General features: G+C 34.0%; 2 protein-coding genes across 3 annotated transcripts in view; one reads left to right on the forward strand and one right to left on the reverse strand.

Annotated features, from left to right (window-relative positions):
* The window catches only part of znf711 (ZFX family zinc finger ZNF711), a 280,678-nt gene that overhangs the window by 168,301 nt on the left and 85,386 nt on the right, over positions 1-26,991 (reverse strand). The gene's annotated exons all lie outside the window — the stretch shown is intronic.
* On the forward strand, positions 35-24,741 carry hspa9 (heat shock protein family A (Hsp70) member 9). Its single transcript, NM_201326.2, is given in 17 exon segments — positions 35-148; positions 1,599-1,657; positions 1,748-1,835; positions 4,467-4,648; positions 8,242-8,366; positions 8,453-8,526; positions 14,480-14,586; positions 16,350-16,512; positions 17,849-17,941; positions 19,443-19,652; positions 19,755-19,982; positions 20,086-20,190; positions 20,296-20,413; positions 21,201-21,295; positions 21,427-21,519; positions 21,607-21,747; positions 23,683-24,741. Coding segments are annotated over 17 exon segments (2,049 nt in total). The 5' UTR covers positions 35-58; the 3' UTR covers positions 23,761-24,741.

A 26,991-nucleotide genomic window follows, 5' to 3' on the forward strand; every position in this document is an offset into this window, starting at 1 on the left:
AAAAAACCTAACCAAAGACTTTTTATCAACGTTAACTTAACAAATAAATAAGTCAAATATGTTGTCTGTGTCGAGAACGGCAAGGTTAGTGAGAAATGTGTCGTGCTCTCAGAAAACCTCCAGCGGTGTGTCAGATCTCATCAAAAAGGTAAATTCTGCAATAATATTACGAGCTGTCACATTGATTCTTAAGTAGATTTTTTCAGCTAGACATATGTTTATCAACACGACATGACCGATGTGCTGTTATTGTATTCTAGTAAAGTAGGTATGGTAATGTGATCTGCTGAATTAGTATTTATGACATTTGGCTTAAAATAGTTACAAATTATTACAAATTTGCTTAAGACATGTACGTTCTATAAAAAGTCGAAGTTACTAAACTGTGGATAAAGGTCTATATTGTCCTATGGTTTGTTACGTTTGAAAGGCCCATGCGTCCATGCCGTTAGCTTGCTTTGTAAGAACGTTACTAAAGACAATGTTACTTAAACTCCATTTTAAGGAATGCTGCTGTACCTGAAAACATTATAATGAAATGCCAGTAGATAATTATTTTTGGTGTTTTATAAATTTAGTAGATGTGTGGGTATGAATGACCTTGATGAAGTGACGCTGAATTATAGCAAGCATAATTATGTTTTAGCTAAGTTCAATCTGTAATTTTTAGGTAATATTAAGTCTTTTGTAAATGTGTAACTTTATTTACCAATTCACCTGGTTAGTCGTTGGTTCCAAATTAAATTGATTCATTGTCTGTGCTTTGAAATTAATGTTTAAATGTGTGTGTGTGTGTGTGTGTGTATATATATATATATATATATATATATATATATATATATATATATATATATATATATATATATTCATATATATATACACACACACTGAAAAAATAATCTGAAACCAGCCTAGGCTGGTTGGCTGGATTTAGCTGGTCAATCAGGTTTTAGAGGGGTTTTGGCCATTTCCAGGCTGGTTTCCAGCCATTTCCAGCCTGGTCTGGTCTTAACTAGTTAGGCTGGAAGATGACCAGCTAAAACCAGCTTGACTAGCTTAAACCATGGCCAAAAAAAAATCCCTCTAAAACCAGGATGGTCAACCACCTAAAACCAGCCAACCAGCCTAGCTTGGTTGAGCTGGATTTTTTTAGCAGGATAATATAAATACACACACATACACACACAGTAGTTGAAGTCAGAATTATAATAATTAGCCCTCCTTTTTATGATAATTTGCACATCATTATTATCCCTCCAGAAAGTCTGTTTTGTTTCGGCTTGGATAAACGCAATTTAAAAAAATTTAAGGTGAAAATTATTAGCCCCTTTAAGCTAATTTAATTTTTTGATAGTCTACAAAACAAACCACTGTTATACAATAACTTGCCTAATTACCCTATCCTGCCAAGGTAACCTAATTAACCTAGTTAAGCTTTTAAATGTCAATTTAAGCGGTATAGAAGTGTCTCTTCTCCCAATTAAACAGAAATTAGGGAAAAATAAACTAATAATTCTGACTTCAACTATATTATTATTATTATTATTGTTATTATTATATATGTAGAAATATATATATTACTATCTGTTAATTTTCAGGCTTGTCTAAATGGATGGACACAGAAAACTCTCCAGACTGCAGCCAGACGTCATTATGCGTGTGTATATAATCTATCTTTAAAAAAAAAAAAAAAAAAAAGTCAATTGTCAATGAATGATTGTCTTATGCTTCTGGGTGCATTTTTCAGGTCAGAGGCTATCAGAGGAGCTGTCATTGGCATCGACTTGGGAACCACAAACTCCTGCGTGGCTGTGATGGATGGAAAAAATGCAAAGGTAAGCAATTGTAATCCAATGGAATAGGAAAAAATGTCTGTTTAAGGTCACCCTATACTTGTTTGAAACCTGTAAAAGTTAAAGAAATTGACATCTTGATAATTTAACCAATAGTTACCACGTAGTGTATATTTTGTCTTACTGTGTACTTGCAGTATTTGTTTACCCATCAATATTTGGCTGGCTGTAGATGAGTCCAAAGAGTTTCTACTTAAAAGCTATCATCAAACAGCACGAGCATCACCATACATAAAGAATTTGCTTCTGTGTTCGCACATCCTTCTTAGTTACCTGACTAGACTGCTCTCCACTAGGGTTTGAATTAAATTTAAATATTGAAAATTAGACTAGGCTATTTTCAAAAATTGCAGGATAAATTTCACCTGAATTGGCATAGAAAATTATTCATTTCCTTTTCTTTACATAGCAAATTAACATGAAACTGTTACTTTACTGTTCCATAAAAATAATAAACCATCTTTTTATTAAACATATTAAATAATAAATAAATGAAGGGATAAAACATTTAAAACTGAAAAAATAAATTTTCCATTTGAGACTTACTGACACCATCCCACCATCTACTGCTTTACTATTATAATTTTTCTTTAAAAAGTATCTTTTGTTTATATTTGTTATTAATGGCCTAAGTTTTGCTCAGTTGCCATTTGCTAAGCCCTTGTGTAAATGTGCAAGTAGCATTTGTTTCAGTGCAAGCATTGATTTGCTTCTTCAAATACATGGAATATTAAAATGTTTTGTTTTATTATTATTTATTAAGTTGGATGATCAACATCGACATGATCAGGGCATTTTTTTCAGAAGTCAATGCTCAGTGTAGGAAATTACGTCGGAATAATGTGATGTAAACTATACATTTACAGACATCCCAAGTTGGGAAAAGTCATTTCCGGGGGAGACAAAGTCGATTTGCGGGAGATAGTGGGATAGTGGGTGCTTGTAGAGCGGTATCTAAGTAGGGGGGCGTGTGCGCGCGAGACGTACCCGAAGAGCGGTGAGAGTTGCGCGCGTGAGACGTACCCGAAGAGCGGTGAGTTGCGTGCGCGACATACCTGAATAGCGGTGGGTGTGGGTTGCGCGCAACGTACCTGAAGAGCTAGGAGGGATGCGGTGCAGAGAGTGGTGTGCGGTGCAACATATTTAAGGACAGGGCAGGAGATGCGTGATTTCCGGGAGGTTATCATTCATTTGCAGGCATCCGGGAGTGTATGCATTTAAGGGGTACTCCCGCAACTTCTGGGAGACTTGGGATGTCTGCATTTAAGGTTATATAAATGACCAAATCGATTTATCGCCCAGCCCTAGAAAGTGTAGTTTTTGTGCAATGGCACAAAATGTATGCTAGATATGGCTGCGGTTTAGCTCTAACCTTGATCAAACGTATGCTAGATTCACACATCATGTCCATATCTGCCACGATTGTTATGACAACAGCAAAAATGACCTTTTACCTCAACACAAAAGCTACTTGATTCAAAACGGAAAAGTTTTTTTTTTTTTATCTGTATGGATGTAATGATGGAGACTTTCAATAAGCAAGGTGAAGATAATGCCTTGAATGCACCTTTCGCCAATTTCACTTTAGAATTTCTCTTTGTGAACATTTGGCAAGATAACATCTTATTCATTACTAGGTATATGTCATTACTCTTAGTTCAGATAACTGAATGAAGTTGAGTTAACATAAGCCTTTATTAACATAGAAAGTAGCTAATGCTATATATCTGAAAAGTAATGTATGTGAATGTTAATTTGAGTAGTTTAATCATTTACGTGAGTGCTCTGAATGATCTTTATATACCACCAACTATTCTTAACTAACTGGTTTGTAAATAATGCAGTACTTAATGGTAATATTTTCATATTTTGAATATTAATTTTTAATTACTAAATTCATTAAATTAAACGTGCTTAAGTCAAGAATACAGCATTTGTAGCTGTATTTGTAAACTGCTTACTAACGTCTATTAATGTACAGGTAATGCCTAAAGTAACTATTTGCTAATGCTTAATAAAATATTTATAGTGTATTTATGTACATTACAGCTACTTGTCTAGTTTTGGTACTAGACAAGCATTTTCTGATAACTTAAATGTTATTTATCCCTTCTCTCAACGGTGTTGTGTAGCAGATGCAATTTTCATGTTTAAAATTGAAAACACAAATAAAAAGCTTTATAATATTGCTTTTTGTGCAGTTTAAGGAAGTTTGCGTTTTATCAGTTGAATTGCAAAAAATAAGAAGCTTTTCATGATTCATTTTTTTGTGCCTGTAAGTTTATTGCAAAGCATTAGGGAGCTGCCATCAAATTGTAAATGTGTATAAAAATAATTTAAATGTGTGAAAAGTATGTGGAGGTGTGTCCTTTAATTACGGAGCACACATTTGTTCTTAAATCATGTTTGTCAGTGATGAGCTTGGTCTGTTGCACACTGTATTGTCTGTCTTCATTTAGACAAAGTGAAAGCAGACTCCTGCTGCACTGCTCTTAATTAATTGTGCTGGAAAATTCTTACATCCATTGTAGACCTTCACTAAATAGATCTTGTTTTCAAAGATAATGTTGATGTCTTCATGTTTTTTTATTTTTATTTTTTACAACTCAACAGGTTCTGGAAAATGCAGAGGGTGCAAGGACAACCCCATCAGTGGTGGCTTTTACATCTGATGGAGAGCGGCTTGTAGGAATGCCAGCCAAACGTCAAGCTGTTACCAACCCCAACAATACTCTTTATGCTACAAAACGACTGATTGGACGGCGTTTTGACGACGCTGAAGTTCAAAAAGATTTGTAAGATATTTGATTTAAACATTCATCCGTCCATACATTAATCTATACAGCTTAGGTCTTGGTGTTATAAAAATATATAAATTTTTTTTGCTACCTGGTGACAACATCTCAGTATTAATATAGATTAAAACATGTTTTCTAATGAAAGATTAAACTGATCATAAAATCACAAGTATAAGAAATAATAAAATTTAAAATGATTAAAAATTGTTTAAACGGTAAAAAAAAAAAAAAAAAAAAAGGAAAGGAAAGGAAAAAGACCTGCTTAGTGTGATCTGTCAGATGTAGCATAGTGCTTATCTGGGCAATGCATGTCTTGATTTGAATGTGCATAATATTGGAGCACATCCGATCATTTCTGAAAACTGGTTTCAGCAGCAGGTGGCAGTAGCTGGAAGCAAATTTTCCCTGCTTTGAGGGGTCTCTTGAACTTTCAGTGGAAAAAAAGCCTCTAACTCTTTCAATGTTTTTGAGATGATTTTGACATGACTACTGAAACTACAATTTGACAGAATTATTCTTAAAAAAAATTTTATTATTTGAAGTCGGTGGTCACTACAAGAAATGCATAGTGATGTATTTATATTTTGTTGATTCAACTGCTGTTTTCAAACATCAATATACAGCCCTTAATGTGTCATGACATCATACACTCAGCGAGGAGCCAGCCTCAAAGTAATAAGGTTCCATGTACATATCGCATCTTTTTGCAAGCTCAAGTTTGCTATTTCAAATGGAGATGCAAGGCTTTCACATGCGTTGTGACAGACTCTTGTCACCTTAAAACATTGGTTGTTTTGGAAATGGCAGGCTTGCTTACTGCCCAGTTGATTAGTGATCCGTACGAATCACAACCCATGGTTCGGAACACACGTGACCCACGGATTAATAACTTATTTTAACTTACTTGTCTGTTAATCTAACATTTATAGCCATTGCAGAGATTGCCTCCTGCATCAAATAGCATGTATAAAAGCATTTTGGCTTCCCAGTAAGATATAATGATGATGAGAAAAGTTGTGGTGGGACCTCCCTAAATGCTTTCTTAGGTTATTAATTTAATGTTTTCTGTCACTGCTTGTTTTAACCTGCATTAATGCATTGTGTAAAGCTGCACAATTAGACATTAAGAGATCATGAGCTCAGTTTATTCTCGCGCAACATGAACAATAAATAATAATGATTGCTTTTAAATCAATTTCAAATTGCACTGCATTCAAATCTGCATCGAGAGAGATTTTTATTTTTTTTTACACTTTTTCAGTTAGTTACAAACAATTAAATAACACAAGTGCTGGGAGAACAGTTTATATTTCAAATATAAACATGTTTATAGTGTGAGATTAAAATTACTGTTTAGTGAAACATGACGCTGGTAAATTTTTTATGCTGGTGAAAGCAATTACCTTGTGTAACCAACAGATGGCAACAAACAACCATCAAAATTTTAGGTGCGTCCCAAATCGCATACTGATGCACTATTCTACGACATTTTGTAGTATAAATAGTGTAAGTAGCGCGTTCACACTAAAAACTTAAAAAATAATAAGTGCGCTTTAATTACCCGGCTGATGCATTTAGCCAGTAAAATGAAGTGTGTAATGATGGACAATTTACGCACTCAATGACTGCAGGTTTGCTCACATAGCGGAAGAGGCAGAGCTATCGGGTGCACATGTTGGATAACTTTTTTTATTTTGGATTGTAAAAGCAAAATTCTCCTATGAGGGTGATTATAGCGCCTCCTGATGGAGAAAGCGGTTATACTCATGGCAGGTATTATTTGATAGTCTGGTCATTTATTTCAATAATTTGGCAACCGCCAAATGTCATCACAAAAACGGTTGAATTTCCGCTTAGTAAAAAAAACATAAGTGCTCCAGTTGGGACGACACTACATACATGTACTATGCTGTTGAGTGTATAAGTGCATAGTGTATAGTGTGCCATTTGGGACGCAGCTTATGTCACTGAATAGGTTTTCAAAAATAATTCGCCTTTAATGAAACGAAGTATTGTGTGTGAATTGTTGAATCATTAATTAAAGATAAAAATTATGTTTTTTTTCTATATTTAGCATTATCAGACAGTAGCAAAGACCATATTTTGTATTGAATACTTTTTCTTTTTTTCAGCTGGTTCTTTCTTGATTTTTATTTTTATTAAAAGTACAGGTTCTAAGTTTTGTTTAAAAGCAATGTTTTTTGCAGTAATATTTTTGTATAAGCGGAAAGGAAATGATATTTGTCATCTCACTTTTTTGCTGATCTGACAAATGGTCTGATCCGTGACTAAAAAACTGAGTGTGATCCGAACTGCAGATTTGTGATTCGTTACACAGCTATGGTACAGGTACACATTGACTTCTACACTTCAGAGAATAGTAAAGGCTAATTTATACTTCTGCATCGAGTGACGCATACCTTGCCAATAGTTATGCATTAATACGTCTCCAGTCTAATTGTGTTGCTTTACAACAACACCTCTGAAACACCCACACTCCTCACCGCTACCAAGCCGACCAATCATAGAGCTTTTTTTTTTTTTTTTACATCACTCCTCCTTTAAGTAAATATAAGAGTCTGAACTTTGTCAGAGTATTTTTAATTTAGGAAAAGTTTACTTCTCTACATTACAAAACTAAGGGTGTCACGATCCTCCAAATCATCGATTACATTTTTGATTCTAAAGGCACGATTCGATTTTCGATTATGAATAATTAATTAATTAATGACCAATTAATTATTTTTAGCCTACCGTTTAAACTACCTGACCTGGATAATCTTTGTTTTACCCATAAACAAATCATACAGTAAATGAATAAAGGCAAGATACACACATAATTACCACCTGTCAATCACTTTTTCTGCGGGACTCGTGAATAGGCAGTGATCTGTGTCGTTATAATGGCGTCGGTAAAAAAGACGCACAACCAACAGGAACCAGCCAACAGTATCTGAGGTGTTTGCTAAAATGACAAAGTACAAGTGAGTGAAAGATTGAAGCAGTCCTCTGACTGCCTGGACCTGCTCTCTCGAGCGCATGGCTGTGTGTGTCTGTGTCTGTGTGGTCACGTGACTCATTTTCAGAGTTAGAGAGGAAGGAGGGCTGCTCAGAAATGCTACACGCCAGTTTAAGTTCTGTCGACGGGTCTTCTGCTTCTGCAGTTTAACAAGCACTTCAACAAGCATGTTTTTTTCCAGCTTGGCAAGCCAAGCTGACGTGACATGGGGGCTTGGCAGCATCGACGATTCTATTTTTTGATTCGATAATCGAAATTGACCATAAATTTCGATCGATTTCAATTAAAAATCGAAATCGTGACACCCCTATGCAAAACAGAATATTGTACTTTTTGCTCCACTACATAATCTGTAATAGCGGAGTCATCTTATTCAATCAGGATTTATTGTATTTATATACATTTAAATTAACATATTAAGTACTTTTAGCAAATTGACTTTTTTATTGGAGTATTTTATTAGGGTAAAATTATTTTATGTTGGCAAAATATAAGCCATCTATTTTATTGCAATTTATTAATTAAAAATGAAACAGAAAAAAAACTGATTTACTTTTGTTGTCATTTACAGAAAGAATGTGCCATACAAGATAGTCCGTGCCTCTAATGGTGATGCCTGGCTAGAAGTCCATGGCAAAATGTACTCACCCAGTCAGGCTGGAGCATTTATACTCATTAAGATGAAGGAAACTGCTGGTGAGTTAATTTGTCTAAACAAAAATGAGCTTTTGATCTTATTTATTTATTTGAACCTGAATGATAAAGCGTTTTCTTATTTTCAGAAAGCTACTTGGGCCAGTCAGTGAAGAATGCAGTTGTTACAGTACCAGCTTACTTCAATGACTCCCAGAGACAGGTAAACAGTTTCATGATACTTTTACTTATCACTTGCATATACATTGTCTTGTGACATGCAGTTACATTTTTGGGAATGTCTGCATCAATGTACAGCAGTGTGGGCATGCATAGGCTCTAACCCTATTGGGATGGCAACCAGTGGATCCTTTGCAGCCTCTAATATCCTCATTCTAGATTCATTGTGTGCTAATAATTGCAGGACATTTTCAAAAGCAAACTCAAGATTAAATGTTTGAATTAACAGTTATTTTACTTTTAAATCTAAACCCATGTTAAAAATAAATAATAAAAATTTCATTTTATAGACAGTTTACAGTTTCGTGTGTACATGTATGGATTAAAGAAAATATTTTTCCAGGTTTTATAAACATTTCTTTGCCTTAAAATCACCTAAAATAAGTTTTAAAATCACTTTAAAAAAAATAAAAATAATTACAGCTTTTTAACAGCAGCTGTTACGGTTGCTGGGTGACTAGATCTGTCCTCTGTAGACTAGATTGTGTTATTTCAACATGCTTGGTTTGGTTTGTGTGGACTTCGAAGGAGTCACCTTTTGATGTCTGTGAAGTGAGACATCAGATTTAATTCTTTGGTTTTGATTAGCATTGGAGTTGATGTAGCACTGGAGTGATCATGACAACAGCCACAACATCCAAAGGCTGGTTTTGACCGCTAATAACTGACAGTACACCGGAATTACATTTCTGGCACTAGATTAATGCAAGTGGTAATTTGTAATACACAGGTGCTGCTTTTTATTGAAATGACCTAGCTAAAATGGATTTGGAAAGTAACTTTTATTTATTTATTTTTTTATTAATGTTCTATATAAGCTTAGAAATGTGGATTTATGGCATTTAACCCTCTGAGATCTTCTGCATTGCGATACAAACTTTTATCTTTTTGTCATACAAGGACTTATGTGCATCCATAATGAAGTTTTTTTATTTTTTATTTTTTATTGTAAAACAATTTAAGCTTGAATTTCTGCTGTCACTTTCATATTAAAGGTCAATCTGAACATAAATCAACTCTGCGAATACTTCACACAAACTTGAAACCGGAGTCAGCTGAAAGCTTAGAATATCTGCTTTTAAACTATTTAACCCAACTGTAACACAGTTATTATCCATCTATATAAAATTTTCCATTTAACCGTCATTACTTTTAGCTGCACGCAATCAAACAAATCAAACGGGAAAAAGAGGTTGGCGAGCAACTGTCAATTCACTCCCCAATTCAGACCAAAAAAATCTGACATGAGACGCATGCTGTTATACTTGACAATGTTAAATTGCAATAAAATAAACCGTCTATTTTTTTAAAAGTAATTTAATGATGTAATATGTGATATTTTCTATGAAATTGTAAATAATATGTATACATAACCACAATTTTTAAAATCACAAAAAAAAAATCATGTTTTAAATTAGCACTATAATTGTGTATAGTCTATAATTATTTCAAAGTAATTATGCAAATGCAGTTGAGTGTTTTTAAGCCCAGAAGATGAAATTAGCAGACAAAAGCTCAAAATTATAATTTACTTTTTCAACATTTAATCTAAAATGCGCCAATGTTGTCTTTATTGATGCTCAACACTCAGATCAGTTAAAATATCAAACGTAATCTAGGATTTCATCAACCTTTGAATACTCTGGAAGGCTTGAAGAACAAATAATCCAGATCTTGCCACAATGAAAGTTTGTTATATTTGATTTGATTTATTTGTTTCTGTCATCATTATTCTATAAAGCATATCAGTCGCAGATTACTGTTAAATTTGTGCTTATTTATTCTACTTATAACAAACTATGCTATCCTGTCATTTTACTTGGTTTGCAACATAGATGGATGTACATGCTTGCATGAAAAAAAAAAAAAATTATCCCTGACTAGTATGTTTTATGAAAATGAGTCACAGAAAAGTCATTAAACACATACTAAGTATTTCTGAATAAGACCTTTGTCTTGTTGGCGAAAATATTTACTACAAAATCATTTGAAAATCCTTATTTTCAATCTTTCTGACAAATGAATACAATTTCTTTTTTTAAATTCCGTAAACCATTTTTTGTCACAAGGGAAATATGCAAGAGGAGGTGTAATTGGCCATGTGTATTTAGTAGATTCATGAGAAAAAATAAAGAGGTGTGAACCTACACTGGTCTCACGGTGCCATTGATTCGGTTCAGTTCGATGTCATGGTGCATTGACGATGATTTCCCTACACAGTTTTTTATTTTTTTCACAACACGGGAATTCTAGTAATAAAATGTATAAATATATTTATATACTATTTGTAAAACAATTTTTGTCCTTTAATACAAAAAGTCAGATATATATAAACTGTAACTTTAAACAACTCGAGCATTGATAGCAAATAAACAAATATAAATATCTCGCTTGCTTGTCCAGCTTTTTTTTTTACACCCTTTTGATTGATCACATGCTCATCAGAAAGGGCTGCGATTGGCTTTTGCGCAGAAAAACAGAGAAGAAACATGATGCCAGCAGGTCAAATGGGCCAGAGAGAGAGAGAGAAATGGAGTTTACTTTCATCCTCTCAATCGCAGTGAAATAGGGGCTCCTGCTGTAAGTGTCAGTAAAAGGCTGTCGAGCAAAAACACAGGCAGTGAAATTGTGCACAGTTTTTGCGTTTTTAGGTTGTTAGAGCGTTGTAAATACTCACCATAGTAAGCTACAGCAACATAGCGCATATGAAATAAATGACGTCAGTACATAATAACCGCTTACGATTTTTACCGAATGTATACCGAATTGTCTGCATTGCGGTGCAACGAAGAAACAATAAATTTTGACACCCCTGCAAAGTAATCTCCCCAATCAATGCTTAGCTTGCTCCATGATGAATGTAAGAAGATAAAAAAACAATTTCAGTTTAATTGTAAATGCAGTGCAACAATGAATCGATTAAATAGATCAAAATCAATTACTAAAAGCGTTGGCAACAAATTTCATTATCGATTCGTTGTGTTGCGACACAGATGTTTGATTTAAAAAAAAAAAAAAAAAAGCACTAATTCAGCGCGGAGTAAAAATGCCCCCTTTTCTTTTCGAAAACAAAACCAACTTAACTCCACTGAAAAAAAGTGTCATACTATCACAACTATGCAGCGTTTTAACCGCCTAATACTTCATTTATGTTTTAGATATGTAAATACACACAAGTACTAATAAAACAATACATTTAGAGTTTGTAGAACACAAGGAAGTCTAACAATCCATTCAAATTTAATTTGCTGATGTGTTTTATTTATATCAGATGCACATTACACATAGTGAAAGTAACTATAAAGTTGAATCTACCCTTCTCTAAGTTCACCAGCCACTTACTTGCATGTATTTGGGGAGTAACTTATGAATTTTTGTGCTGAATCCTGGGTGTTCTGCTTTTTATGAATGAGGCAGCGGCCGCAAGTAAACATGGTGACGTCTATCTCGCGTTATTGATCACGATCACTTGCATGTTTATGTGAATTGGAATATCAGGTAGTTGATGACATGATGAGCAAGCATGTGAATATGTTGGATCAAAACTAAATAAAAGGGATACATCTGTCATACAGCACTATTGTGGCTGCGATATGTCGCGTAACAAACATTATGCGTCGCCACTGAAACATTAAGTGAGAATGTTCTACAAAAAAACTTACTCCCGGGTCAGATAAAATCTTTTAAACTCAGCAGTGAAAGAGTTAATAACAGAAGCAGCGGTGGTATAGTTACTTTGCATTGCAAGACTAATGACATGTTTGTATTCACTCTTCTTTTTTGGATCATTCATTTTTCTCAATCATCTATTGTCATGTATAGCTGCACTGCAGAAAACTTGTCTTAGTAATTTTGTCTTGTTTCCAGTTCAAATATCTAAAAATTCTTACATCAACACCAGAAAAGAAAAAGGGCATGAGAAAATGAAGTGATGCTGAAAACTTTTGTTTGAGGTTATATATTATTAATATAATTTTTCTTACCCCATTGGCAAATAATTTAGCATTTTTTAAGCAAACAATCACTAAATTTTGAGGTTAAGTGATTTCTTAAGCCATTTCATGTGTCTAGTATGTATCTTAATTTAAAAAAAAACATTTAGATATGTGGATTAAAAAACAGGACAAAACTAGCTTTTATTTTATTATTGTTACTATTATAACAGCTCAGAGATTAGCTTTTTTTTAATAAAGGGTTGAAAATTAATGCTTTTCTTATTTTTTTTTAAATCTGATTAATCAAAAAAATAATCGACAGATTAATTGATTATTAAAATAATTGTTAGTTGCAGCCCTAAAAAAATAAATAGTTTGCACTGTGCATATTTTATGGGGAGAGATTAGTTGTGTGCAATGATCTCTGATAGATGGCACTACCATCATGGCCATATACAATTTGAGGTCAAAATACTGTTATGTCTCACTGATGTTTCCATATTAATACCAGTAATGTATAGGTATACACTAATCAAAATACCCTGTATCTTTAGAAAAGTAATAATTTTCATGCTTTTGTTTATAGTTTATATATTGTTAGTTTGAAACATTAGAGCAAAGTTCAGTCCTGCTTCTGGATGCCTGTTATCCAGCAGAGATCAACTATAGTCAAACACTGAAGAAGGAGCTAATCAAGCTTTTTTTAGGATCATTTCAAATACACAAGCAGATCTGCTAAAGCAGTTGTGCTGGATCGCCTTTATTTAATTACCCTAATTAAACAAAGATAAACCAGGATCCTCCCTTCGCTATATTTCTTAGCTAGAGTTTAGTTAAAGAATCGTCTTTTGAATGTATTTTGCAAAAGAATAAATTAGATTCATACTTTACCACACAGGGTAACTTGATGGGTTCTGGAAAATGAATTCAGTGTCCACTCCAGCAAAGAAAAGTAATAAAATACACTTTTATCAATAAAATAAAATCTAGTGAAAAAGTAGAATAAACAAAGATACAAATAAAAGAAACAAAATCCTTACTCTATTCTCTGTTGAGAATAAAGGGCCTAAGACATTCAGTATACCGAAGTCAGAAAGCGCAAAGCTGATTTAAACATTTTAGCTTTTATACTCATGCATAGATATAGATCAACTCTGAAACCGTGTTGGGAGACAGGCTTCAGAAACAGTGTTCATAAATCATCCATAAACACAAGTGCATAACCTAATTAAATCATGCGTACAAGGAGCATGCTTATCACTTTAACAGTAGGGAGACCCTTAAGGGAGGCAGATACATAGTCATCTGAGTGCATTATCAAACATAAATCAACATTTAGGCAGTTTTATTATCAGCCTGAATATATAGTGTGCCTACACATTTATGCACTTAGATTCATGTGTGTAAACTGAGCAGAGAGGTCAGCGAAAGTTCCTTCAGCTGTTTTGTTGGTTCGGCGCGCCCTCTGTCGCAGACGCCTCTCCTTTCTCTTACGCTTGGCTTTATTATTAAAAGTTGTACTTTTACGCATGAGAATATCAGAATACATCAGTGATATTTTTTTAGTGTCTCATGATTAATCTCATCAGACCAATCAGACACTACACAGTGTGTGTGTGTGTGTGTGTGTGTGTGTGTGCTCTTTAGCACGTGAAAGCAGGGGGTAGACCAATGCTCATTGTAAGGTAATTGGGGTTAAACGGAAACTTGTGCCTCTCCTTGCTTTCATACAGATTACGTAAACTGAGAATATTTGTTTCACAATTGAGTTTAAATATTTAAAAGCAGACTTTCTAAGCTTTCAGCAAACTTGTTACTAGTTTGTGTGAGATGTATTGGCTGAGTTGGTTCATTTTCGGCCTCAATTCAGATTGAACTTTAAATGAGAGCGTGACTGCAGACACGCATGCTTTAGTTAATTATTAAAAAATATATACTATTTTATTATTTGCTTTTATCAAATCACTTTTATGCAATACAAATCTGTTGTCTTTGTTACAGGCAACTAAGGATGCTGGACAGATTGCAGGTTTAAATGTGCTCCGTGTCATTAATGAGCCAACTGCTGCTGCTTTAGCCTATGGACTGGATAAGACTCAAGACAAAATGTAAGTATTAGATAATCTTATTTATTGAATCCTTTTTTTTTTTTTTTTTTTTTTTTTTTTTTTTTTTTTTTACTTCATACTGATGCACATGACAAATTGCTTAATATACATTGTTGCAATTCTATAAAATGTGCCGTTAATAAAAAGAAATGCATCATAACTTTTGATGCATTTTTTTTTCTCATTAACAATTGTCATAATGCATAATGGATGGTTTTCCTGTGATGCATCGATTATGTCGCAGAATCGCTGATATGCACAATATTGCACAAATAGCACAGCAATATGGCTGTATATCGGCACTGGTGGGAGGCCTGCTTTGACTCGAATTTGCAGGCCAGGTGTTCTATTGACCCACCAGTGATGATATACAGCCATATTACACTGCTACGAGTGTGATTGCATTAATACAACAGTTTAACAGCATAATAGTGTGTGTATATATTTAAAAAGAAAAACAAATACGGAGAGTCTCAAAAATCCTTTTGTATGAGGAACTACTTCTGCCATTTTATTCACATTTGCAGCTGACGGTCAGAACAGCAGAAACCATTGCTACTTCACCTACGACACTTTAGAGCTAGTAATTGAATAATTCTCTAGCATGATGGCCAAAATGATGATTGAACGGGGGCTTTTGCTTACAATTTAAGATTATAAGGCCAAACAGCATGAAAATACATCAGTCTACAGAGGTTATCCAGCATTTCTCTGTCTTTTTCAGGGATATTTAATTTAAAATCCCGATTACAACAAAGCAAACACTGTCAGATTACTATGATATAAATACAGCACTACAAAGTACAACACACAGAGAGAGAGAGAGAGAGAGAGAGAGAGAGAGAGAGAGAGAGAGAGAGAGAGAGAGATCAACTTAGAATGTCATTTACCTGTGCTGTAATGATTTGTCCAGCTGTAGTTTTAAACTTGTACTGAGAAATGGCTGTCTTTCGCCCCTTAGGACTTATTTGCTTTATCACCATCTTGTGGTAGAGTCAATCATCTTTATTCTGTTCGGTATGACTGAATCTCTGATATTATGAATATTTAAAATAGGCACTATCCTAGTCAATAAACTCCATAGTTGCAATATAAATAGCTACATTCTCACCTGAAAAAATGCCTCAAAAGTACATTGTTGTCCAACAGCTGCAATATGTCAATTTGTTCCGAGTTTATTGATCTGCTGTCACTATGTAGACGGAGTATTACATGAGCCAGGAGTGAAGAGCTGTACGAGTTGTGATATTGCAGAATATCACAAAGCTATCAGCCAATCAGATTAGAGAAACCGACAGTACTCGTGGATAAATTGTGGTCTATCAATATCGGGGGCTAAATATTGTGATAATGTCGTAATGTGAGTTAACCTGCGATTAGTGTGTACGTGTGACAGTCAGATTTCTAGATGTGAAAGCACGCAAGTCAAATAATCGAATGTTATATCATTGCATCCTTACATGTTAATAATGTTTACAAGATTTTAGCATTTCCCCTACACACCAATTATTTAGGGACTGTATACTTTGCCTGTTTTTACAAATAAAGTATATAAATACAGAAATATTTTTTGCTTTAAAGATGCTCTAATTTTAAGATGATGTCAGGTTACATGTGAGTAAATAATGTTTAAAAGTAGTGCACAGTACGTAATTTGTTATTAATTGTGCACTCAGCCCAATGTGTTTTTATATTGCTAGGGCTTTTTTCAGATGATGTTTTTAGACTTTGACTTGCGTTTAATCTCACTGTCTTCATGACAGAATTGCTGTTTATGATCTTGGTGGTGGAACCTTTGACATCTCTGTTTTGGAGATCCAGAAGGGTGTTTTTGAGGTGAAATCTACCAATGGAGACACCTTCTTGGGAGGAGAAGATTTCGATCAGCACCTTCTCAGGCACATAGTCAAAGAGTTCAAGAAAGAGGTTTGTAGTCATCATTTGATGCACTTTTGACTACGTAAAATATACCACATCAAAGTGGACAAATGTAGAGAACTGAATGTAAATTAAATGTAAAGTTTGTAAAGCTACTATTGAGCTAGCAAATATGGGGGAGAGGATGCATTTTACAGCCAAGCAAAAATGTATACCTCAGATTTCTAAGCCAAGTTATATTGATAGTAGGGATGCAACAATACAGTTAGCCCACGGTTCAATACATACCTCGGTTTTTAACATGGTTTTTGGTTCGGTTCTCATGGCTTGACGCATATATATATATATATATTTTTTTTTTTTTTACTGTATAGGCAATAGGAACAGTGAGAGGTTAAGGAGAAAAAAAATTAAACAATTTATTTCAATACTCATTTTGTTTTACCTAAAAAACAAGAAAAGTACACTAGTTACTAGTGTATTGTATAAAATAAAATCTCACAGCTGCTGGTAGCCTATGTCCAAACTGGGGAACACAAATTCCTACATTTTAAAAATAAACGTACATGTGAAGTTAAGATTAATTGGGCGTTTCAAATAAACACATTTGTACTTGAGTAAACATAAACCATCTTAATTATCTCGTTGCTAAAAAAAATTTGATATTGTAGTCTGTAACTCTAATCCATTGCTTTTTTTTTTTTTCGGTGACAAAAGCCTGCATCTAATCACCGAAAATGGCTGCAAGTCTTAAGCAATATACTTCCCTGGAGTAATATACAAAATCGAAATGTCCTCACACCGCAGATTTGAAAGACGTCATCGCTTCCTTGTACTGTTGCCTCACTTCGCTGGCGCTTCCTTGTACTGCTGTCTCAGCCTTACTTCACTGCCGCTCGGCCTTGTTAAAGAGTGGAATGATGGTTAAGCGCTCCCTAGCTAGAGCATAGTGATAGGATATTTATTAGTGGGGAGGAGTTTCCTCATTTTAGCTCATAGACTTACAGGCATACACAGTCAATTCGGGGAGATGTAGAACGCACAAATTATTTAAACGCGAAACCGAGAAAAACGAAATTCACAAGCGTGGATTGATCGTGGATGTCATACTGAACGGTTCAATCATGACATCCCTAATTAATAGCCACTATGAAAACAAAGTTCTCAAGAAGAATATTGACGCTAAAATCATTTTAATATCACTGTTTTAATGTTTTTAGATGTCAGGATTTTAGTCCATAATTTTTGGCTGAAGTGGAAACCATTTTAAAGTGATTTTTAACTTTTAAGCCTAAATTTGAGAGATGCTTTTAAATAAAAATGTATGTCAGAGTTTGTTCTGCTACTGTGAGTTGGAGGCGTCTAATGTGAAATTTCATTGCAGTCTGGTGTGGATTTGATGAAAGACAACATGGCACTGCAGAGGGTGAGAGAGGCAGCAGAGAAGGCAAAGTGTGAACTGTCTTCCTCTTTGCAGGTGAGTGTCAGCATGTGATCAGCTAAAGACCAAAAAAAGCCTTTCTTTAGTCCTTTATTGTAATAACTGTAACAATAGTGTCAATTGATTTAAAGTGTCATAGAAGGAAAATCTGGATATTCAGGCATATAAGAGTGTATTGACTAATAAGAGTTTATTAAGTACATTGAAACGAGCCTCAAGCACCATTGTTTACTTTAATCAAGTAAATCATATGGGTGTAAAATCCTGGTGAAAAACAGGCAGTATGAAACATCACACTGACAATCTGCATGGGATCATTAATATGCATTCCACTAGCAACATTTGAATAGGCACAACATTTTCTAGTGAAAGAAAAAAAATAAACGTGTTATATGTGATCTTTTTCCATGTACTGAACCTGTGAGCTTATTCGTACCTGCATAGGTATATTTAAAGCTCAATATATATTTTTTGATAATGTTTATTTAGATTTTTACAGACATTTTCAGTCTTCCCATTTAATCCAATGATGTTCAGAGCACAGCTGTCAGACCGAGCAGTGATGTTAATCACAAACATGCATCCAGCTAATGCTCAGCAGTAGGTTATAGTTCTGAAAGCTTTCACTGGAGCATTTGAATGCAGCGTCAAGTTCATATACATTTGCTCATAGACCGCTTTCAGTGGACTCTTGGTTGCATGGATACTTTTGAACTGTGGCACACACGCAGGCTCATCGACAGGGTGCTTTTTTCATTATCAATTGGAACTGAAGTCTTTTAAAGTCTATTTTTACTTCTGAGTTGGAAGATGAGGTAATGAAACCTCAGCACCATCCACAACACCAGCTGTGTCAAAACACACTATAACTTTGTTCGTTCGTTCAGCTCTGAATAGCTGAAACAGTCACTTTGTTATTTTTGTTTAAGAGTAGTCATACCGTTTAATAGTTTTAAGTTAAAGGTTAGTCTGTGAGTTTGTTTATTTGATGGTTTATTACAAATAAAACCGATACAAATAAACTCACAGACTCCTTTTCTTTACCTTTGCAAATGTAAGATTACCAATAATCTATTATACTGTTTTGATTTTTTTTTTTTTTTTTTTTTTTTTTTTTTAAATGTTATATTTTATAGGTGATTTCATAGTTTGAGACTTTGCATAGACGTAATGGGAGTTTTGGCAGCTTTTCTGAGGCTACTTTCATATTATATCCATATGGAAATTGAATCATATCAACTGAAATTAAGATATATATCATGATATAAATTTTGACCATTGTTGTCCTGCCCTAGGTATATTCATATGTTTATTTTATTGAATATTAATTGTAAAAAAAAAAAACTTTTCAAAACAGCTGAGAAGTTAAGTTTGCTTTCCTTTCTTAATTGTTAGCAATTATTATAGAAGTTATTCAAGTTCTGCTTGATTTTCTAATTTATTAAAACAATAAATCCTAGGTTTCTATTATTTTATTGATTGTTTACTAAATTGAGTGTAAATATTGTAATTCATACTATCTTCATATTGCACATAGACTGACATCAACCTGCCATACCTGACAATGGATGCTTCAGGTCCTAAACACTTGAACATGAAGCTCACACGGTCTCAGTTTGAAGGTATAGTGGCAGATCTCATCCGCAGGACAGTCGCACCCTGTCAGAAGGCTATGCAAGATGCTGAAGTCTCCAAAAGTGACATTGGCGAGGTTTTACTAGTTGGCGGAATGACCCGAATGCCGAAGGTAGATGCTAAGAAAAGCTTAAGATTGTTTTTGATGATTTTGTTTTGATAATTTTTGATTCTTTAAATTATTTTATTTATTTTCCTCTCTCTCTAATCTTAGGTCCAGCAGACAGTTCAGGATCTGTTTGGCCGTGCTCCCAGTAAGTCCGTTAACCCAGATGAAGCTGTGGCCATTGGGGCAGCCATACAGGGTGGAGTTCTTGCAGGGGATGTGACGGATGTGCTCTTGTTGGATGTTACCCCACTGTCTCTTGGCATTGAGACTCTTGGAGGAGTCTTTACCAAACTCATCAACAGAAACACAACAATTCCTACCAAAAAAAGCCAGGTAGGTGATTTAAATTTGACAAAACATTTGCATTGCTTATTTTTTTGTATTGATTAAATGTGTTGGTGTTAATAGATCACTAATCGATGCTGGTGATTTTTAGGTGTTCTCTACTGCGGCTGATGGACAGACTCAAGTGGAGATTAAGGTTTGTCAAGGAGAGCGAGAGATGGCTACAGACAACAAGGTTCTGGGACAGTTCACTCTGGTATGTATGTGCCTTAGAAGAAAAATTGACATAATAGTGCAGATTTAAATTTAATATAATATCGTGACCCAAAGTGCTAATTGGTTCAATTTGTGTACTGAACAGGTTGGAATCCCTCCTGCTCCTCGTGGAGTTCCACAGATTGAAGTTACCTTTGATATAGATGCTAATGGGATAGTACATGTCTCCGCTAAAGACAAGGGCACTGGCCGAGAGCAACAAAGTAAGTCCTAACTATAATAAGATTCAGTAAAACCATGTCTGTTATCAATGTGCGGTTTATTAACTTGCTTAATTTTAAAGCTTATTGTTATGGGATGCTAATGGTTAGTTTTCATCATTTTCACTCTGATTGCTGTTTTAAGCCTTGGTTATAAGTAGGCCCACATGGAATCTCCGCACGCATAATTCCGCAGATTTTTAACCCATCGTTGATTCTTTATTCAGTTTTTAAATTAATTTCAGTAATATTATTAACTAATATGAAAATATTTGATTTATTTGCAGTATAGCTTGTAAAGTAATATTTTCTGTCTTTTAGTAGATATATTATATGAGAGACTTGCTTTGTTTACCAAATAAAGTGGATCTGATTGAATTTGATTTTGTAAACATTAAATATAAGTTAAAGGTATTACTTTTTTTATTTCATATATTAAGATTTTAGTTATGATACTCCCAAAATCATTCCGCATAAATCCACAGATTTTTAAACTTCAGCGCAGAAATTGCAAAAAATGTCTGCAGATTCCGTCTGGCCCCAAGTAATGGGGCTAGCAGTTCACAGTTTCATTAATCTAGTAAATGGTACAGAACAAATGCCAAATAACAGTAACTTTTTGAATTTTGTTTTTGAAATTTCAAATATTTCAGTAATGTTTGTTCTTTTCACTTTTACAAATCCATTCAACTTTGTTTGAATATACAGATTTGCTGCCACACATTACATAAGTAAAATGGTTTGTGAAAACCATTACATGATGAGTTTTTTTCCCTTTAACTTTATTCAGTTGTCATCCAGTCATCTGGTGGCTTAAGCAAAGATGACATTGAAAACATGGTCAAGAATGCTGAGAAGTATGCGGAGGAGGACAGGAGAAGGAAGGTAGTGTCTATTTTAATGTTAATTCAAATCCTGTGTTTTTTCTATTTTATTTTTTTTACTAACTTTGTTTTATTGGATTTTTTTAAAAAAAGTTGCAAGTATAAAGACTAAATGATCATTTTTATTTAAAGGACCGTGTTGAAGCAGTCAACATGGCAGAGGGTATCGTTCATGACACCGAGTCAAAGATGGAGGAGTTTAAGGATCAGCTGCCAGCTGACGAGGTCTGACATTTACTGGTTTGTTATCTTTAGTGTGGAGAAACTGTTGTTTTGTGTAACAGTGGTAATTGTTTTTTTTTTCTTTTGTAGTGTAACAAATTGAAGGAGGAGATCAGTAAAGTACGAGAGCTTCTCTCGCGAAAGGATACCGAGACAGGAGAGAACATAAAACAGGCAGCCACAAGCCTGCAGCAAGCCTCACTCAAACTGTTTGAGATGGCATATAAGAAGGTATATTCTAACTTTTTACTTTGAATCTTTTATTTCAAATCTTTTTTTACATTTGAAATTGTTAATATAAGCCTGCTGAAGCAGTATACTTAAGCAATCAGCAAATAATTAAGATTTTTAAAGGTGATTATCAGTAAACACCATTGTATTTTTTAACATATTGCTCAGCACTACTGCCTACTAGCATTTCAAAGTTGTTAGTGGTGGTGCAACATTAACAGAAGTTTAAATGTTAAATACATTTAATACAGTGTGTGTGTGCGCGTGTGTGTGTGCTAAGGATACATAGATGACTCGTCGTATGTCAACAAATATTAGTTGTCATTTTGATCACATGACCTGCAGAATCTTGATTTGACCATAATTGGAGACCACCCTCCTGAATGCTATTGCAGTTGAAGGAAACAGATATGCAGATTATGATAGAGTGCAAATGACGGTTCACAAAATGTAACACTTCATTTAGGCTAGTGATACACGCAAAGGTCATTACATGACAGACTGGCAGGTTTGGGAAACTTTGAAGCGATGCTTCAAGACTAGGGATCTCTTCAAGCAAGATTTTTTAAGAACTTGGATGACTTCAGCAAAATCAACAAGTTTGACTAAAGCAGTGTTATGCTGTATTTTATAGACATTAAGTAGTCAGTCCTTGAGCTTGAAGCCCTTTACAGCCTCAGGACTGACCCCTTAACAAAACTGTAAATGGCAATAAAGAAACACCCACTACTATGTGCTTGTAGCAAAGACAACAAGACTAGGTAATGTAGACTAAATTATGGTTGTGCTTAATAGAAATGGTCAGACAGATGTGTTTAGAGTTCTATTTTGAAGCTTTAACATGCTGGGCACTAAATACATTGAGAATCTGCATATTGTGCACTTTGCCTGTGAACAGCTGAGCTCCTTGTTAAAGTCCATCGCACTCCATTGTTTTCCATGAGTGTGCTGTATGCACACCATGTTCAATTTTTTCACATTGCTTAGCAATGCATAAACAATGCAAAGAAGTATGGCGACTTAAGTCATGCCTCTTCTGTTTCCAAAATAAGAGTCTCACATTTATGAATGAACCAAAAAATGTGGAAAAAAATCCCATTATTGTAACCTCACTGGGTACCGTGGCCAATCAAAAGCAGTCTGGTGCATGCATAATAATTTTACACTCACAGGATTTACATGAATGGGTAAAGACTGGAGTTTGAAGCTCATAGTACAGCCTTTTCCATGCCCTCTTATTCGACTAAGTATATCCAGATTTCCATTTATATGGCACCTTTAGTGTAATGTTATATGAGAATACTGGACAGCATATTTGATGTTACACATCGCAAATTATATTTCTCGAAAACCCGTATGACCTGCTCTTTAAATACACAGTGTATTTTTTCAGTGTTAAGTAGAATTTGTGGAATTGATAGATGCTTTAGAACAGGGGTGTGTCCCCAAACTCTGTCCTGGAGGGCCGGTGTCCTGCAAAGTTTAGTTCCAACTCCAATCAGACAAACCTGGACTAACTAATCTAGATTTAACTAGGCTTTTAACAACCATGCTGGTGTATTGAGGCAAGTATAAGCTAAAATCTGCTGGACACCAGGAACTACTTGGACTACCCTAGCCCTTAAGTCTTGGTTGTTGTTGTAATTATTGCACTTTATTTATATATATATATAAAAAAAAATATATATATATATGTTCGAAATTCATGTAGACCATGTACTTATTAAAGTTGGTAAAATGAAAACTAATAAAAACAGCTATTCAAAAAAATACATTTAATAAAAAACCTATACCTGCAGCCCTAATAAAATAGGACTGTTTTCTGAATCTATTTGTCCTGTTATTTCTGTTACTCGTTTATTTCATGCTTTATGTGTATTTCTGTGCATGTATCTGTTATTTCCTTTACCTCATGAATTGGATTGTGGTTTACAGATGGCATCTGAAAGGGAAGGCAGCAGTGGCTCAAGTTCATCAGGAGAAGCAGGAGAGAAGAAGGAGGGTCAACAGTAAAGCCGATGACCGTTGAGATCGTTTGTGGAACTGAATGGCTTGGGAGCGTGAATTTGTTTTCCTGAGCAGCGCATGCAGAATATTCTCAAACATACTGTGTTTTTGGCAGTAATTTCTACAAAACTAAATTGTCCTTTTCCTCATTTACCTCCCTTACATTGTTTTACATTCATTTGTGTCTGCTGTAAATCTGTATCAGCCTTGGAAAATAATGTGCAGCATGTTCGATTTGCCACCGTGGCTTCAAAAATCAGTGCAATACATGTTAGCTTGACAAAATACATGCTCTCACCGCAGGCATAATCCTATTGCCATTTAGAGATACATTCCAGCCATTTGGCCTCAGTGTTGTATGGAGTCCTGTTTTTGAGTTAATTATTTTTATTATTACTGAAAATGTGTGTGTTGACCTGATGGGGTGGAATGCATGTCTGAATGGCTTTAGGGTGTATTTACAGTTAGTTTATACTGAATACTTTAATACTTAAGTGTGGCTGAAGTGTTTCAAGAAAACAAAGTTTTATTATAATCACTAGAGTATCTGTTCTATCAATTCTCCTTAAATGCATCGATTTCAAGCTTGTGCCAGTCAGTTTGAGGTTGGGTATGAAACTTGAATAAACCTAGGTAGCGTGGAATTGATAGTCAAATTGTCAGTTTGTTCATACAGTTACTAGTGCACATAAAGTACATTAGTACGTGTATGTTAGCTTGACATGTATAAACCTGTATCTCCAGACTAGATGATATTTAAAATGGATGCTCAAGCAAACAGGTTTAATTTCATTTTAATCTATGTATTGCTGTTAATGACAATAGTGATTTATTACAAGTCAGGCTGTCTTGAGTGAAGGATCAACTACTTATTGTCATTTCCTTGCTGCAAAATATAACACAATCCCATCTTCTCTGCTTTTTCTATATGACTTTCTGGTTCATTTAAAGAAAAATAAAAACTAACCACGGTTGCTCTGTACAAAAGCTGTTGTCTGTTTAAAAGAATTGTAAAATGTTCAAAACGGAATTGAATGAATAGATGAGCCTAAAGTAAACTTCCAATTCTGTCTTTTTTTTTATAATAAAATGTGTATTTATCAGCTGAGCTATGTTTGTAGTGGTGTGTCTTGTTCCCCCAGCACTACATTTTGAATGCCTCTATAAATTATGGTACCTAATTAATGTCTTGGAGTTGTATGGATTATGATCAAAATACCCAAGTGCAGCTTATATTTAACTTGCATGAATTAATTATTCACCAAACTGCATGTCTAAAACTCTTCACAAACGTTTGGAAATGAGAGTGTGGACCTAATGGGATACAGTGCATCTGGAAAGTATTCATAGCGCTTCACTTTTCACATTTTTTTAATGTTACAGCCATATTTCAAAATGGATTAAATTAATTTATTTCCTCAATTCTACACACACTAGCCCATAATGAAATGATTACATGTACATAAGTATTCTCAGCCTTTGCCTTGAAGCTCTAAATTGAGCTCAGGTACATTCTGTTTCAACTGATGTTTCTTGAGATGTTTCATCAGCTTAATTGAAGTCGACCTGTGGTAAATTCAGTTGATTGGACATGATTTGAAAAGGCATACACCTGTCTATATAAGGTCCCAGGGTTGACGGTGCATGTCAAAGCACAAACCAAGCTTTTTTTTTTTTCTTTTTTTTTTTTGAAGAAATTTGCATTATTTTTACATTTTCTTTTTACAATCTCATGATTGTTATTTTTGTTTGTATTGTGATGTAAAAGGGTTTTAGAAGTTATTACAACCTAACTCACCATTTCTGTTGCCAGCGAAACCAGCGAAAGAGACGTTTATAGATAAAATTAGTTTTTCTAATAAAAAAGATAGAAATTACAAAAATTGAAAAGGTTGTCACTTTGCTTCCAGTAATATCTTGGAAAAAAATATTTAGTGATTTGAAATGGAGAAAAAATTGTCTTTTAATCAAATTTTATTATAATAAACAATTTTAAAAAAGCTTAATTCTAAAATTAATGTAAAAGGTTCATTTTGTCAATTTCATACAGGAACTTTATATTTTGGGATTGTAATTATGCTGTACAATTATTTTAAACATATTGGCTCATTTATTAATGATAATACACTGCAAGATGTTACTTTTAAAGAAATTATTTTTGGTTTTGAATCTGCCTCTATTAATGCTTGTTTTGTCATAAATTTAATGTATTTTCTTTAAAGTCCATATTCACAAATACAAATTTGCTAATACCAAACCACCAAAAAAACTTTTTTTTTTTTTTTGCAAGAATTTAGTCATTATTTACATTTAATTTAATCATCTGAAAATATAAAAGCAAACAGAACCATTTTATTTTGGAATGACTAATTCATACTATGTAATTAATTCTTAAATGTCTTAGCCTCAAGTTTGTCATGTTCTTTATTTTTGTTTTTTTTCTTGTGTATCTTTTTTTCATACTCTGGATTGTAAACAAATATCATAGATATAATAGTTTAACTTCTAATAACTTTTTTTTTTTTTATCTTTACCCACAGTTAGTTATTTTGCAAGATAGTTGTATACTGACAAAGTGCCTTTATTCTGAAGCCTTTGATTTAGATTAAAATGTAATTTAAAGACTTGTTTATTAGGACAGTTGGAATAATTGGTCGAGTTATTGTATAACTAGTTTTTTGCGTAGACAATCAAAAATATAAAGTAAATATTTCTTAGGCTAATAAAACTGACCTTATTATTTTTTTTATTAGAAACTGCTTTTATTCAAGAAATATAAGAAATAGGACTTGTGACTCCAGAAGAATTATTTTTTGTTTTATAGGAAATACTGTGAAGATTTCCTTGGTTTGTTAAAGATCACATGAAAAACATCTTAAATTAATGGGTGGGCAAAAAAAAAAATACTTCAATTCTGTCTTTTAAAGATTACAGGTGCGAAAATGTGCCTTGAACTTGAATGTTAAAACTGTCTTATCCTACAATACAAAGTTACTTGTCAAATAAGTTAATTTTGAGTTTTAAAAATGTATTATCTTATTTAAATAATTGTTTAAGTAGTTTGTGATGTATGTTAAAAGTGTGCCTCCTAAAAGTACAAGTGATCCCTGCCTGGCCCCTCCAGTTACTCTGGTCTAGAACCGCCACTGGCTGGCAGCAAGTAGATATTTATTATAAATAGGAAATGTAATGCATATATTTATTTACAACCAAGTAGCCAATCCAATTGTCCCAGTT

Source organism: Danio rerio, chromosome 14 (genome assembly GCF_052040795.2).
Source record: "Danio rerio strain M-AB ecotype USA chromosome 14, GRCz13ab, whole genome shotgun sequence".
Lineage (NCBI taxonomy): Eukaryota > Metazoa > Chordata > Actinopteri > Cypriniformes > Danionidae > Danio > Danio rerio.